Here is an 18167-nt window from a genome sequence, read left to right as displayed (position 1 = left end):
GACGTACAGTTAACTAATATTGAGCCTTCTCAATATTTCCAACTTCTTGCCCCTTTTAGCAAAAATGGCCCTTTCATATTAATATGTGTATAAATATTGTTGCGAGAATATTGTGAATATTCTGTGATATGGATTTAAAATATTGTGATTATTGTTTTTGAATTTTTATTGAATATGTTTAACAACAAAATTATAAGTTTATGATCTTAATTTTAAGTAAAGATTAAAAACATTTAATATACATATAATATGAAATTTAATATATAACATGGAGTAAGTATATATAATATATTCATACTAATTTAGTTAGAATATATTTATTATTCAAATTATAAGTATAATATAAATTATGTCCTAAAAAAATAAAAAATACAGGACCGACTAGCTAGCCAGCTTAGTGATCACGTTGTAGTTTTTTTTTTTTTTTAGAAAAGTTAGGGTCACCTGTACACTAGTGACCCCTCCCCAATTTTATTAATATCCCTCACTTGTGGCGGTGGAAAACCGTGGTTACAAAGACAAGCATCTGGGGTACAAAACAACAAAACCCAGCATGCAGGAAAAAACCAAGCCGAAAAAAACCAACAAAAACAACAAAATAAACGACAAACAACGAAAACTCGAATCTACCTAAAACGTAAAGACGGTAAACCAGAGTAATCCATACGGATAAGACCCCGCAATTCACGGGGAGACTCCGTTAATAGCGAGACAGCTAGGTCGTTTCCAGAAGCTCCCTGTTTGGCTAACCAATCAGCGACTTTATTTCCCTCTCTAAAAACGTGGTTTATCGAGTAGGTCATGGAGTCCATAATGTCAATTAGCTCCTCCCAGAAATCCTCCAGATACCACACCCCACATCTCTTGCTCTTCCACCATGAAATAACATTCATAGAATCAAGCTCAATATGCACATAATTAAGAGATAAAGATTTACAAACCTGGATCCCATGAAGAAGAGCTAGAAGTTCTGCCCGATTATTAGACCCTATGCCAATGAATGAAGAAAAAGCATGAATAAGATTTCCATGATTATTTCTAATGATCCCACCTATCCCTGAGGCACCAGGGTTACCCAAGCTGCTGCCATCTGTGTTAAGCTTGACCCATCCCGCCGAAGGACGATTCCAAGTGATAGTTTTGTTGTAGTTGCGTACCTTCATTTGTTGCGTTTGTGGCTATCAAGTGGGCCGTACGTATCTTCAGACATCAAGATAGGTGTCCAAAATACACATTCTAATTGTCTATATATATATATATACAATGTAGTATAGTTATATATATATAAAATGTAGTATATATACTATATTATAAGTTAGTATATAATGCAGAATTTAATAAGTAACAATTTAGTATATATTATTGATTTATATATATGGTATAGTTTATATACTATATTATTATGTTCTCATCTAAAGTATTATGCTATCATACTATACAATGTAGTATAGTTATAGATATATAAAATGTAGTATATATACTATATTATAAGTTAGTTTATAATGCATAATTTAATAAGTAACAATTTAGTATATATTATTGATTTATATATATGGTATAGTTTATATACTCTATTATTATGTTCTCATCTAAAGTATTATGCTATCATACTATACAATGTAGTATAATTATAGATATATAAAATGTAGTATATATACTATATTATAAGTTAGTATATAATGCATAATTTAATAAGTAACAATTTAGTATATATTATTGATTTATATATATGGTATAGTTTATAAACTATATTATTATGTTCTCATCTAAAGTATTATGCTATCATACTATACAATGTAGTATAGTTATAGATATATAAAATGTAGTATATATACTATATTATAAGTTAGTATATAATGCATAATTTAATAAGTAACAATTTAGTATAACGCATGTAAAACAATCCTTGGAGATTTTGAAGCAACAACAATTTTTTGCTAAGGCCAGCAAATGTGTATTCGGCCAACAGGAGCTAGAGTATTTGGGACACATTGTTACGCCTCAAGGAGTGAAGGTCGATAATCAGAAAATTGCTGCCATGGTAGCATGGCCTACACCAACTAATATTTCTGAATTGCGTGGGTTTACTCGAGAAATAGAAGAACGCTCCAAGAATTTGAGAAGTTGCCGAGAGAGCTTCGGGCCTCCCGAAGGGGGCCATGGCGGCCAAGGATTCTAGTCGACGTTCCTTTGCTGATCTGGTATCTGTGGTTCCGCAACCACTTCTAGAATTATTGGTGCCTCATCGTGGGCCAAAGTACGTGGATGGAGAAATGTGTTTTCAGTTCACCAAGGAGGAAGTCGCTCGATCTGCGGAACCTTTTAGGTTCTCTATTGTGCTGAAGTTTATAAGACAGAGACCTTCGTTGGATGTGATTCGGTCGTTTATACATCTCCGCTGGGGATTATCTTGCATGCCGATGGTTACAGCTTTGCGGAGATCAATAAATGTTTTCATTCGTATGACAAATGAGCAAGATTTCGTCAAAGCAATTTCTCGTGAATCTTGTGAAGTAAATGGGATTCAGTATCGCGTTTTTCACTGGACTCCAGAGTTTAATGAAGATGAGGAGCCGTCTTTGGTCCCAGTTTGGATAGTGTTGCCGGGGCTTCCTCCAAATTTCTATCATGAATCTTTTCTAAAGATTTTTACTGCTCCGATTGGTAAATTTATTAGAAGAGATAATACAACCAAATGTGCAACTCGCATGGACGGAGCTCGTTTATGTTTGGAGATGGATGCATCAAAAGAGCCAATTTCTTATTTTTGGATTGAGATGCCTGGATCGGGACGCAAGCAAGAAACCATTTATGAGACGCTTCCAGCGTTTTGTACTCATTGTAAAATTCAGGGGCACAATGATCGTACCTGTAAATTGCATAATCGGAGAGATGGAGAAAAGATTTGGATAAGAAAGAATGTAAAAGATTCTGAAGAAAAAAAAACAGAGATACCAGAGGAAACTAATGTTGAGTTGGATAAAGGCAAGGGAGTGATGATGATGGATGCAGGAATGGCTCAAGGAGATACGGAAAAAATAGTATTGTCGCAGGATCAAACTCGGGATTATGGTGCTCAAGTTATGGGTGAAAAGGAGGGGGAACCTCAGGAAAAGTTGGAGGGTCAAGAAATGGATGTTAGGTTGATTGAAGAAAATGAATTAACTGGTAAGGATTATCATGTAGAGGAGATAGAAGATGAAGAAACAGAGGGATTAAAAATGAATGAATTGGTTAATCTGGCAGGGGAGGGGTCGATGGAAGAGAGGTTTGCTGGGGTTGTTAATACAGAAAATTTGGATAGTAATTTGATCTTTGAAAAGGAATTAGAGCCGATTGTTTCTGATTCGGAACTAGGAAAAATACCTGAGGAGAATAATGAATGTATGGAGGATACAGTTTCTGAACCAGATACGGAGTTAAACGTGGAACATTTCTCGAAACAAAAAGACTATGCTTCGGATAATGAGGGCGCGAATATTAAGCGAAAAGGAACGAGGAAAATATTTCAAAAAGTTCGAAGTTCAAATCGGGTAAGTTCTCGGCCAAATAAATTTTCTTTATGATTGGTCCAATTTTATCATGGAATATTAGAGGATTTGGAACGTCTAGAGGTCGTTTAAAAAGTTTGGTTAGGAAATTAAAGCCGAAAATTGTTGCGTTAATGGAACCTTTTGCTTCCTTGGATAAGGTGCAGGAGGTTGCTCGGTTTCTTCATATGGATAAGTTTATTATAAATGATGGGGAGGCTGGTAAGATTTGGGTGTTTTGGCATGATGATCTTTCAGTTCAGCCGATTATTTGCAAAGAACAATATATTTTAATTCGTGTTGGAGTGGGAAATAACGCTGTCATTTGTTGTTTTATTTATGCTAAATGTAATTTGGGTGAGAGGAGAGAATTGTGGGAGTCTCTCAATGAACACCTAATTGGTAATGAACCTTGTATTGTTGTAGGGGATTTTAATATTATAAGGGAAGACTCGGAGCGTAGAGGTGGTAGACCACGTCCGAGAATGGCTATGGAGGATTTTAATAATTGGATTGATAATTGTGGTTTAATGGACATGAAGTCGTCGGGAAGAAGATTTTCTTGGTGTAATGGCCAAAGAGGGTTAGCACGTAGTTGGGCAAAATTGGATAGAGGTTTAGTTAATGCCAGTTGCTTGACTAGATTTCCAAATATGAATAATTGTTATTTATCAAGATCAACTTCTGATCATTCGCCTATGTTTATTCAATTTCAGTCTGATCTTTTTAAGTATGGATATTCTCCTTTTCGGTTTCAGCAGATGTGGATAGAGCATCCAGATTTTCATCAGTTTGTGGGTAGAATTTGGTCAGAGGAGGTGGGTGGTTTTGGTCTTCTGAAGCTGGCTTTTAAGCTTAAAAAATTAAGAGGTTCTTTACGGGAATGGAATAAGTGTATTTTTGGTAGAACTGAAGATCATATTCAGGGGTTAGAAAATAAAATTGAGGAATTAGAATCTGAACTACAACAGCATTGGAATCCGGCGATTGAGCAGGATCTTGTGAGTAAAAATATGGAGTTAGCTAGTTGGCGTAGATGGGAAGAAATTAGATTGGCTCAATTGGCTAAAATGAAATGGCGGTAGGAAGGGGACCAAAATTCATCTTTCTTTCATGCGATTTTGTCTTTTAAACGGAAACAAAGAGTCTCGGACATGAGATTATATGATGGTACTTATTTGGGATCTCCTGAGGAGATTCATTTAAGTGCTGTCAATTATTTTTCACAATTTTTACAAACTGAAAGTCATGATAGTTTACCGGATTTATCTCATATTATTTTGGATGTTATTTCTTTGGAGGATAATGAGATTATTGGGGCTATTCCTTCGATTAATGAAGTGAAAAATGCTTTGGATTCCATTCCTTCTAATAGTGCGCCAGGGCCGGATGGTTTTGGTTCGGGTTTTTTTAAAAGTGTCTGGGATATTATTAAAATGGATATTATGGCAGTGGTGGAAGAGTTTTTTAGAGGTGGTAAATGGTCGAGATTTTATACGTCGTCTTATGTGGTCTTAATTCCTAAGATGGATAAGCCTAATGGGTTTGATAAATTTAGACCAATAAGTCTTTGTTCGGTGTTTTATAAAATTTGCTCTAAGGTGCTTGTAAACCGTTTGGCGGTTTTGCTTCCTAAAATTATTTCTGTTGAACAAGGTGCGTTTATTCCTGGAAGAAGTATTTTTGAGAACATTAGTCTAACACAAGAAATGGTCCATTCTATTAATAAAAAAATTCATGGGGGTAACGTGGTATTAAAGCTTGATATGGCCAAGGCTTATGATCGTGTTGAGTGGGATTTTCTATTGAAGGTACTTCAATCTTTTGGGTTTTCTCCTGCTGTTTGTGGTCTTATTAAGGAGTGTATTACTACGCCGTGGTACTCGATATTAATGAATGGTACAACAAAAGGTTTTTTTAAAGGTGGTAGAGGATTGAGGCAAGGTGATCCTTTGTCGCCTTATTTGTTTATTATTTTACAGGAGGTTCTGTCTCGTCTTATAAAACAAAAGGTGGAAGAAAAAAGTTTTGGACATTTTTCTCAACCTAGAGGTACGATTTTAGTGTCTCGTCTAATGTATGCGGATGATGTGGTCATATTCACCAACGGTGGTTGTCGATCAATCCGATGTCTACTAAATATTTTGAATACATATGAGAAGTGGTCTGGTCAATTGATTAATAAAGAGAAAACTGCTATGTATTTCTCCAAAAAACTTTCGATGGCTAGAAGAAGGAATCTTAAACGATTGACAGGATTTTCGGAAGGTAAGTTTCCTTTCAAATATTTGGGAGTGCCTATTGTGTCGGGTAGAATGAAAATTGGTGATTTGGAGGAGTTAGAGAACAAGGTTAAAAGGAAAATTAGTGGTTGGAAAATGAAATTACTTTCAGCAGGGGGTCGAGTGATTTTATTGAGGCATGTTTTGGCGAGTATGGCGTTACATCAACTAGCAGTTTTACAAGTTCCAAAGGTAATTATTTCATCATTAAATCAGTTAATGAGTGATTTCTTTTGGGGAGAAAGGGATGGAAAGGGTAGGAAAAAATGGGTTGCTTGGAGAAATATTTGTATGCCAATAGAAGAAGGAGGTTTGGGTATTAGATCGTTTGATGATATGCAAAAGGCTCTTCATTTAAAGCTTACCTGGAAATTGATGCATGAAGATTCTCTTTGGACAAATTTTTTTCGTTCAAAATATGTGGGGAATAAACCTTTGCTGTTGTTGGACTCTAAAAAGGGGACAAGTTTTTGGCGGATGATTGTTAGAAATATTCCTACAGTTTTGAGTAATTCTAAATGGAAAATTCGAGAAGGTAATGTATTTTTTTGGTATGATAAATGGTTGGATCAGGGGCCTCTTGCTGATAATGTTTTGGTAAGTGAGCAACCTCTTGTGAAGATAAAAGATTGTATATTGGATAGAGGATGGGATATGGCTCGGTTAGAGAGACTTGTCGGGTCTGAAGTTGCTGAGAGGGTACTAGAGGTTTTTGCAAATTGTAAAGAAGGCAGTGATTTGTTAATCTGGACTACTAGTGAAAGTGGAAAGTTTTCAACAAAATCAGCTTGGGATTGTGTTCGTGTTAGAGGTCAAAATTTTGAGGGGAAAAAGTGGATTTGGAATAGTATTCTTCCAAAAAAATTTTCGGTATTTATGTGGAAGGCTTGGCATGGAGCTTTAGCAGTGGATGATAAAATTCGGAGAATTGGTATTCCTTTAGTCTCGAGATGCAACTGTTGTATTCAAGGACATTATGAAGACTTAAATCATGTTTTATTTGCTGGTGAAAAGGCTGCCGAAGTCTGGAAAAAAATGGGAGTAATGCTTGGGCTACCTATTGGAAGGAATTGGTATGAAACATGTCTTAGTTGGTTTAGGAGAGCTTCTAATGCATCTCAATCTGGTGTCATTTTGGGTGTATTACCTACTGTGATTTCGTGGAGGCTTTGCAATAGGAGATGTAAAGCCCGTATGGAAGGGAAAATTGAATCTGGTCATATTGTGTGGCAATCTATCAAACAGTGGGTGGGCGTTATTTGTCAAGGGTTTTCAAAGCCAAGGAAATTTAATCAGATTGACCTTTACATTCTTAATTGTTTTAATTTACAGCAAGTTCCAATCAAACAACAAAAGACTGATTATATAGCTTGGTCTAAGCCGGAACCAGGTCGTGTGAAGATCAACACGGATGGAAGTAGTCTTGGGAATCCAGGTGTGGCAGGGGCTGGAGGTGTGATCCGGGATATGCATGGAAATATGCTGTTAGCATTTTCAAAGAATATTGGTTACGGTACCAGTAATTATGCAGAGTTGAGAGCTCTTGTGGAGGGTGTCAAACATTGTAAGAATTTGAATTTGATAGCTGTAGATGTTGAAATGGATTCTAAAGTGGTTCTGGCTTGGTTAGATAACAAACGCTGTGGTAGCTCGTATTTGGAGGATTATTGGGAGGAATTGCAACTTCTGATCATTAATATGGATATACGGTTTATGCACATTCATAGGGAAGGAAATGGGGCTGCGGATTGGTTAGCTAAAAGGGGGGCAATTGATGGTGATGCGGTATGGCAGAGTTTGGGTGAGGTTTCTCCTCTGTTTCGGGGTTTGATTAGAGTGGATAAATGGGGGCTTCCTTCTGTTAGGCGGAAGAAATAGGTGAGTCGTGTGGTTGTTGCTGGTTTTCGTTTCGTGCGGCGTTGTCTTGCGTTTGACGTGGTTCGGGGTTCGGTCTTGTTTTGCTGGTATAAGCAGTTTGTTTTCTCTTTTCCAGTTTTCGTTTTGCTGGTAAGGTTCTGTAGTTTTAGTTGGTTTTGTATTTTGGTTTTGGGTTTTGCTTTAGATACAAGGGATGGTCTGTATCATGAGTGTCAGTTTTGTTACCACGGTTTTCCTCCGCCATAAGTGAGGTTGATTAATAAAATTGGGACGGGGCCACTAATGGACAGGTGGTTTCCGGCTCTTCTATAAAAAAAAACAATTTAGTATATATTATTGATTTATATATATGGTATAGTTTATATACTATATTATTATGTTCTCGTCTAAAGTATTATGCTATCATACTATACAATGTAGTATAGTTATAGATATATAAAATGTAGTATATATACTATATTATAAGTTAGTATATAATGCATAATTTAATAAGTAACAATTTAGTATATATTATTGATTTATATATATGGTATAGTTTATATACTATATTATTATGTTCTCATCTAAAGTATTATGCTGTCATACTATACAATGTAGTATAGTTATAGATATATAAAATGTAGTATATATACTATATTATAAGTTAGTATATAATGCATAATTTAATAAGTAACAATTTAGTATATATTATTGATTTATATATATGGTATAGTTTATATACTATATTATTATGTTCTCATCTAAAGTATTATCCTATCATACTATACAATGTAGTATAGTTATAGATATATAAAATGTAATATATATACTATATTATAAGTTAGTTTATAATGCATAATTTAATAAGTAACAATATAGTATATATTATTGATTTATATATATGGTATAGTTTATATACTATATTATTATGTTCTCATCTAAAGTATTATCCTATCATACTATACAATGTAATATAGTTATAGATATATAAAATGTAGTATATATACTATATTATAAGTTAGTATATAATGGAGAATTTAATAAGTAATAATTTAGTATATATTATTGATTTATATATATGGTATAGTTTATATACTATATTATTATGTTCTCATCTAAAGTATTATCCTATCATACTATACAATGTAGTATAGTTATAGATATATAAAATGTAATATATATACTATATTATAAGTTAGTTTATAATGCATAATTTAATAAGTAACAATATAGTATATATTATTGATTTATATATATGGTATAGTTTATATACTATATTATTATGTTCTCATCTAAAGTATTATTCTATCATACTATACAATGTAATATAGTTATAGATATATAAAATGTAGTATATATACTATATTATAAGTTAGTATATAATGCAGAATTTAATAAGTAATAATTTAGTATATATTATTGATTTATATATATGGTATAGTTTATATACTATATTATTATGTTCCCATTCAAAGTATTATGCTATCATACTATACAATGTAGTATAGTTATAGATATATAAAATGTAGTATATATACTATATTATAAGTTAGTATATAATGCAGAATTTAATAAGTAACAATTTAATATATATTATTGATTTACGAAGATGATCCATTCGTATTGGCTTGTCAAGCTACCCAAGTCTATTACTTGATTGATCCAATGAAAAGTGCTGATGAAGATAGTGGAGAGATAACTTGGCGAGTCGTACAGAAATTTGTTCATCGAAATATATATGAAGCAGGAACGAGTGCAGATTACGAGAATAGTGGAGATGAAGATAGAGAGGGTATTAACTTGTTTGTTGACCTCAGTGCACTCGAGTTGCTCCCCTTGTGTAGAGATGATGTCCCACCCGTCCTTCTCGACCCGTCTGTATTAAATGATCATTCAATTCAAGTAAGTGAGGAGGAAGAAGAAGAAGAAGAGTCAGAAGATGAAGACGAATCAGACGGGTGTGGATTGGACAAAATTGGATGTGGATTGGACACCTGCTAGATGCATGATCTGCTATTGGGTCATTAGTGCAGTGTTCTTGCTAAAATAAATTGCAGACTTGTCCTTGTTTAGAACCTGTCCTGATCCTTTCTCATATAGCTCAAGGATATTAAGGACACACTTAATTTCCTCATACTTGGCTTGGCAGAACAAGAGGCTATCATCAGCAAAGAAGAGGTGGTTTACTTTAACTGGACCTCTGCCAATAGCCACAGGAGTTAAACTGCCACATGCCTCAGCATGTTTGAGGAGAGAAGAGAGGGCTTCAGCACATAGAATAAATAAGTAGGGTGACAAGGGGTCTCCTTGTCTTAGGCCTCTCGAAGGTACAAACTTTTTCTAAGGTTCTCCATTAACAAGTATTGAATAAGAAACAGAAGTGAGGCAAGCTTTTGTAATATGGATCCAATGTCCAGGGAAGTCCATTTTGATCATGATGGCTTCAATAAATTTCTACTCTACCCTGTCATAGGCTTTACTCATGTCCAATTTTAGAGCCATGAATCCTTTCTTCCCTTTCATTCTAGAGTTCATAGAGTGGAGGACCTCATAGGCTACCAAGGTGTTATCAGATATGAGCCTTCCAGGCACAAAGGCACTCTGATTGGGGGTAATGATTTGAGGCAGTATGTGTTTCAGTCTATTTGCCATAGTTTTTTACACAACCTTGTATAATACATTACATAGACTTATGGGTCTGTAATCCACTACTCTTTTGGGGCTTTGAACTTTGGGTATAAGAGTAATAAACGTGTCATTAACCTCACTGAGAGAGCCACCATGATTGAGGAAATCAAGAGCAAAGTTACAAACTTGACCCCCCACTACCTCCCAGCTTTTTTGATAGAATTGGGCAGGAAAACCATCAGGGCCTGGCGACCCCAAGGGATTCATTTTAAAAACAGCTGCAGTGATTTCTTCCCTAGTGAAAGGATTTAAAAGCCAAGCCTTCATATCCATGTCTAATTTGGTGTCCATTGCTTGCAGACATTGGTCAATAGATAAAGGTTGGGATGTAGTGAATAGAGAAGAGAAAAAACATGTGAATACCTCACCATTTTCTGACTGGTCAGTGACAACCCTGCCTTGAGAATCCTCTATGCTTTTGACTGCATTGATCTTCTTTCTTTGGCTTGCTTGCATGTGAAAATACTGAGTGTTTCTGTCCCCATGCTTCAGCCAGTGTTGCTTTGCCCTTTGCTTCCACTTTATATCATTAGTTGTAGTGGCAGATACCACCTTCTTGTCATGAGACCCTTTTGGCGTAGTTCAAGTTGTGTCCTTAAGGATTTAGCCTGACAGTTTGTTATACCAGCATTTTGCCAAGCCTCACTCTCCACCTTCAGACATTCTTCCTTTATTTCCCAGGCCATCTCATATCTAAAGCACCATCTTCTTTTCTTCCTCCCATTAGTGGTGTTGTGTAAACTAATTGACAAGGGGGAGTGATCAGATCTAATGGCAGGAAGAACATTACAGACACCATGGCAATATAACTCACTTCATTCTTTATTTCCAAAAGCTCTGTCAATTTTTTCTTTTATAAAGTCATTACCACTTCTGTTATTTGACCAAGTAAACCTTTGCCCATATGAATGTATATCATTGAGACCACAGTATTCCACAGCTTGTCTAAAGTCCTCAATCTGTTTATATGGTCTACTGGCTCCACCAATCTTATCACTCTGATGAAGAATCTCATTAAAATCCCCAGCACATAACCATGCTATGGAAGTGGTGGGTTTTAGCATCTTAAGTAACTGCCAACTACTGCCTCTCTTCCCTATGTCAGGATGTCCATAGAAGCCCGTGAATTGCCATGTTGGTCCATTTTCTTTCTCTTGGATCAGAGCACTAACGTGCCATTTAGTAAAATTAATGATGTTAACACACCAATCATCTTTCCAGAGGAGGGCAATACCCCCACTAAGTCCCATACATTCCACTGTAAAGCACCCATCCATTTGCAAAAACCTCCTAACTGCCTCCATTTTATTTCTTCTGCATTTAGTTTCCACTAGGAAAACTAAATTGGGATACTTTTCCTTAGTTAGATTCCTAAGGACCTTAACTGTCCGAGGGTTCCCAAGCCCTCAGCAGTTCCACACTAGAATGCTCATTGGTCATGGCAGGGCTGGAAGCCAGCCTCTGCCTTAACCATGGGAATATCTGTGGTATTGTGGCTTCTCTTTGTCTTTTTTGAACTAGCCTCCTGTAAAGTTGAGCTCCTTTTACACCCGCTCGCATACATATTCCTTGCATTGTATTTTGAGCTGTCAACTAGTTTTGACTTACTTTTGCCTTTTGTATTAGTCTCACACTCCCGGACCTTCCTTTTCCATTTCCTCAAAGTCCTCAGACCCTCAACCTTTGCCATTGGCATGATAATATCTTCACCAGGTAGTTTATCCAGGGCCATCCTTCTATCATCATGTTGAATAGAAAAACATACACCAATAGTGGGTGCAACCATGCTGCCATTATTGGAACTTCCCTTCTTACCCCTTTCAAGCCCTATACCCCTCGTAGGGTCATGAGGGCTATATGTCCCTGACATTAGGTTAGCTGCAAAATCCTCCCCCACGTGGAGACCCTGGATCTCCTGAGGGCCACCAGGTTCTAAGCACCTAGCATCCTCCTGTCCAAATATAGCCTTTTTCTAGTCAGCGGATTGACTTACACCCTGGCTTCTAGCCATATTCCCGATGCATGAATCCTTAGCAGCTCCTTCTCCTGCTTTACTTCTGTAGGTGACAGATTGGTGCCTGCCTGAGACCCTCCTCCCTTCTTTTCTGCTGACACCTTCTCCATTTCCTCTACCACCACTTTTGAATGGACTTCTGATGTACGGTGCACCAACATATCTTGGACCATAGTACCCTCTCCCCCTTTCTGGCCCGTCTGTTGGTTGTTTCCTCCCTTTGATCCACCGTATCTATGGCTATCGAAGATGTTTGTGTTCCTGGGCTGTCCTCGAAGCCATGGACCATACTGAGATGGGGGCAATGTATCTCCTTGCGGAGCATAACGAGCTGTTGAGTAGCCTTTGCCTTTGTGATTAAGAATTCCACACTGAAAACAAAAGTTTTGCAGCCTCTCATATTTGAATGAGATCTAGTGTTGTTTGTCATCTAGCCTTAACCATTTCCTTGTAGTAAAGGTTTGTTGAGGTCCACAGCCACCCTTACTCTAAGGCATCTTCCCCATGCATGTCCATCTGCTTCTGCTTCTACTCTAATGACCGGGCCTATAGCCTCTGCAAACTGCTCACCGAAACCTTCTGTCATGACTGATAGTGGAAGATTGTGTAGTTGTATCCAAAATGGCTCAAAACAAAACTTCAACCCATCTATGGATTCCTTCTCATCCACCTCCATCATGGTGAGGATGTGTCTGTCAAAAAACCATGGACGTCCACTCAGCACCTTTTCTTTGTCTTCTATTTTCTGAAACTCGATCAAGAAGCACTGATCACCAAGTTCCTTAAAGGTCACCCACCCATCCAACCTCCATATTTGAGACATTGTGATTCTGAATCCTTCACTGTTCACTCCCTTATCCGTCATAGCCTTCCCAACAATACAATACTTTCCCTTTTTTTTGTCACCGTTGAAACTCTTCTGCTGGACGTGGAAGCATGCACTTTCTTCTTTAGAAAGGTGTAATCTTTCCCAACGTGATGCCAGGTCCTCCGCCTCCATCGCTTCTATCTACTCAACAATACTATCCACAATCAAACCCAACTCACCGAAGTGAGACTTAAACCTTTGTTGAAACATCAAAGGCACTGTAACCTCACTCTTTCTCCCAGAGAAAGGGAAGGCACTCCTGTATGCAGGTTTTCTGTTGGAGGTATGTTGTTCACAATCCATTTACTTGCAATGATATATTATATATATATCTTTTTTTTTTTTTTTGCGGCAAAAGATAAGGAATTAAATACTTCCCTCTTTTTTCTTTTCCCCCCAACTCGATACTCTATTATTTGTCTAACTTCTTCGTCTGTGTCTCCCTATCCATGCCGCACCGTCGCCGCCTTGCCTTGCTTGTGAGTCTCTCTCTAATGGTTTGACCCTCTCATCCTCTATCTCTATTTCTTTATTTGATCACAAAACCAAATTTGGCTAATCAGTCCTGCTTCTCTCACTCTGTCTAAGATTTTTGCTGCCCCACCATTGCCCCGCCGCAACACTACAACACATACCCCTTTTTGCGTCCAATATATTTGTGGCGCCATGTATGTTTGACACAACAACAAGCAGTTGACCATTTTAGTGCGACGATCCTAAGAATGTCATGATAAGTGATCAATTGCGTCGAATGTGCTGTGGTCGCATTAAGTTTGGACCTATTAACGTTTTTACCGTATTGGGGGTGATATATCACAGTGATCTTGGGCCGACACAATAGCTATGCAACTGGGAAATATGCTTGCAGCGAATTTTATCGTCTTTAAAGGTAATTTTGTCAATTTTATCGCTCTGTTTCTTCTCCCCTAACCCAATACTCTACAATTTCCCATTAGCCTATGTATACATCTCACAAACTGCCCTAAAGGCCCCTTCCCACCCCGCACCGTCACCTCCTCGCGGTAGCCACTTCATCTCTCTCTCTCTCTCTCTCTCTCTCACACTCACTCTCTCTCTCTCTCTCTGCTTTTGCATCACAAGCGTGTTGATCTGGTGGATTGGTTCGACTCTTTCACTCCAATCGACACCAAATTTTAAGGAAGGCCCACAATCATGCATACACCATCAAAAATTAGGTATGTGGTAAATGCAGACTCACTCCCGTGATTCTCCTCTATCCCTCTCTCTCTCTCTCCTCTCACTGACCTTCAACCGGCCTATCTCACCCCTGTCTATCAGGCTTTATACCCCTATCATATGGTTTCTTTTGAACTCTTGTGGTTTTTGTTTTGGTCAGTGATGGGATAATTAAATGATGCCAACAATTTTGGATTATGAGATCCACCAGATTTTTTCTTTTCAATAAGCTTTGTCGCTTTTCTGCTTCCCCATCAGTTAGTGGAAGGGTTAATATTTTGCATGTTTTTGAGTATCGATTGTGATAATCAAATTGGGTTAAAGACCGTATGGAATTTCATGGTTAATATATTTCAATGGTAGCTGTCAGACCATTTCAATTGGGATAGTCAAATACCTCATGAAATTTCTAGGACTCGCATCACTTTTCGATCTGTGTCATTTCACCAATATCTCTCATCTAAAATTGCATTTCTAGGTAACAGGTTTCACCACTGCCCCAATCTTGTCCACTAGAATATGCACTGGATGTTAGGTTTTATTTCCATGAACTATTATTTGGGCCACGATCGATCCCGATTTCATTATGATTTCTTATTCTAAAAGGCAATAATTGATTGCATGGTGTGTCTGTATGTGTGTGTGTGTGTGTATATATATATAAGTAAAAGCAATATTTGTATATGATGAAAGTTAGATAATAATTACTTAGTATATAATCTTCCATTTTCTTCTATTATTGGTACTGTGCCTCAAGCACTAATGTATATATATTTTTGGACAGTGTGTCATTAATTTATTGAGAATATAAATTTTTTCTAATCCATCATTTTGCATTATCCTAGAAATTCTAAGAGGTACCCAAATCCTGAACTGTTTTTATATATACATATACACACACAGACTAGGCCTGCCAGGGAACAAGGGAACAAGATTAGGAGGGAGTCAAGATATATTAATTATACATTTCATGAGTTGGTGACATGCTAACAAAAAACAATTGGGTCTTGGTTCTATTATACCCGAACTTCCACCCAATCTGCTTGCTGTTCTTAGAGCCCGATTTCTTGAAGCATCTCTATTTCTTTATAATAGCATCATCTGGATTTTCAAATGATCCCCACCTAATCATTGCCACCAAAAATTATTATTGTAAGATTAGATTGCTAATTAAGTTGATATTGTGACAAATGATCAATTAAGGAGCTAACTATCTAGCTGCTAATGTTGGCCTACTTTTATATATCGAAGATACTTACAAAACTTTTATGCATGGCCTTCACCACCATAAGTAGGAGTCAAACACTAGTATGTCCGCATCCGTCCAATGCCTAGCATGCTTCTCTATTGCCTTGACTCTAACAATCTAGAATTATGGCTTTAAAATTTAGTTGTATCTTAAGATCAGCCTTTTAGGTATATATTATTTCTTTAGACTATTGCTAATCCAATAATTCCTATCTCAATTCTAGGGTTGATAAGGCAGAACTACATGTTAGTAAATTTACCCAAATAATACTATATATATACTCACAATGGCCTTAAAGGTGTCAAAGAGCCATTGTGTTGCACGTATTTGAGTTTTGGTGAAATCCATGAATCGAGCAGGCAGACCATCGAAACCCACTGACCCGATTAAGAGAATCTCTCACAAACATAAGCCTCTTCTTCCTTAGCCTCTCCAGCATCATCTTGACGAAATGAATTCAAGTAATCTTTATTGTTCATTCACAGCTTGTGCCCTCAGTTGTGCCAGATTTCTGCCATACAAAAAACGCATACATGGATATAAAGGCATCATTTTAACTGGAAACTAGTTCACTTTACTAGCAAAATTCATTGTAACCCGTACCTATTTTCTTTACTAGAAAGGGGAGTTATCACGAGGAAACTGGATCAGCATGATTTCCCAATTACCTCGTGCCTTTTGACCATGATTTATAGGCCATGCTTTCATTGTTACGACAACATGCGACGTACAGTTAACTAATATTGAGCCTTCTCAATATTTCCAACTTCTTGCCCCTTTTAGCAAAAATGGCCCTTTCATATTAATATGTGTATAAATATTGTTGTGAGAATATTGTGAATATTCTGTTATATGGATTTAAAATATTGTGATTATTGTTTTTGAATTTTTATTGAATATGTTTAACAAGAAAATTATAAGTTTATGATCTTAATTTTAAGTAAAGATTAAAAACATTTAATATACAGATTATATGAAATTTAATATATAACATGGAGTAAGTATATATAATATATTCATACTAATTTAGTTAGAATATGATTATTATTCAAATTATAAGTATAATATAAATTATGCCCTAAAAAAGTAAAAAATACAGGACTAACTAGCTAACTAGCTTGGTGATCACGTTGTAGTTGCGTACCTTCATTGGTTGCGTTTGTGGCTATCAAGTGGGCCGTACGTATCTTCAGACATCAAGATAGGTGTCCAAAATACACATCCTGATTGTCTATATATATATATATACAATGTAGTATAGTTATAGATATATAAAATGTAGTATATATATATTATATTATAAGTTAGTATATAATGCAGAATTTAATAAGTAACAATTTAGTATATATTATTGATTTATATATATGGTATAGTTTATATACTATATTATTATGTTCTCATCTAAAGTATTATGCTATCATACTATACAATGTAGTATAGTTATAGATATATAAAATGTAGTATATATATTATATTATAAGTTAGTATATAATGCAGAAAATTTAGTATATATTATTGATTTATATATATGGTATAGTTTAAATACTATATTATTATGTTCTCATCTAAACTATTATGCTATCATACTATACAATATAGTATAGTTATAGATATATAAAATGTAATATATATACTATATTATAAGTTAGTATATAATGCAGAATTTAATAAGTAACAATTTAGTATATATTATTGGTTTATATATATGGTATAGTTTATATACTATATTATTATGTTCTCATCTAAAGTATTATGCTATAATACTATACAATGAAGTATAGTTATAGATATATAAAATGTAGTATATATACTATATTATAAGTTAGTATATAGTCCAGAATTTAATAAGTAACAATTTAGTATATATTATTGATTTATATATATGGTATAGTTTATATACTATATTATTATGTTCTCATTCAAAGTATTATGTTATCATAGTATACAATGTAGTATAGTTATAGATATATAAAATGTAGTATATATATTATATTATAAGTTAGTATATAATGCATAATTTAATAAGTAACAATTTAGTATATATTATTGATTTATATATGTGGTATAGTTTATATACTATATTATTATGCTCTCATCTAAAGTATTATGCTATCATACTATACAATGTAGTATAGTTATAGATATATAAAATGTAGTATATATATTATATTATAAGTTAGTATATAATGCAGAATTTAATAAGTAACAATTTAGTATATGTTATTGATTTATATATATGGTATAGTTTATAACTTCATCCAATGAAGGGATACGACGACGACAAGGACTTTTTTACCCCTGTTTTCTGCTCTGCTAGGGTTCGTGTGTTTTGAAGGGCTTGTGACGCTGCTGTGTTGTGGCTGCATGGCAGCCATTGATGGCCATGGTTCTGTTCGTCAGTCCTTTGCCGAAATGGCTGCTGCGACCCCACAGCCCCTGCCTGAGATTCATGTTATTCATCGTGTACCAAAAGTCATGGATG

The 18167-nt window shown here is 35.6% G+C and overlaps 1 protein-coding gene across 1 annotated transcript; it reads right to left on the bottom strand.

Moving 5' to 3' along the window:
* Window positions 1-626: 626 nt before the first annotated feature.
* LOC118348740 (14.7 kDa ribonuclease H-like protein) lies at window positions 627-1163 on the bottom strand. Its single transcript, XM_035691014.1, has one exon. The coding sequence runs from the start codon at window positions 1161-1163 to the stop codon at window positions 627-629; it is 537 nt and encodes a 178-aa protein (XP_035546907.1).
* Window positions 1164-18167: the final 17004 nt, after the last annotated feature.

This window comes from Juglans regia, chromosome 1, assembly GCF_001411555.2.
Source record: "Juglans regia cultivar Chandler chromosome 1, Walnut 2.0, whole genome shotgun sequence".
Taxonomy (NCBI): Eukaryota; Viridiplantae; Streptophyta; class Magnoliopsida; order Fagales; family Juglandaceae; genus Juglans; species Juglans regia.
The sequence above is the reverse complement of the archived record's forward strand: the minus strand, read 5'-3'. Positions and strand labels throughout refer to the sequence as shown.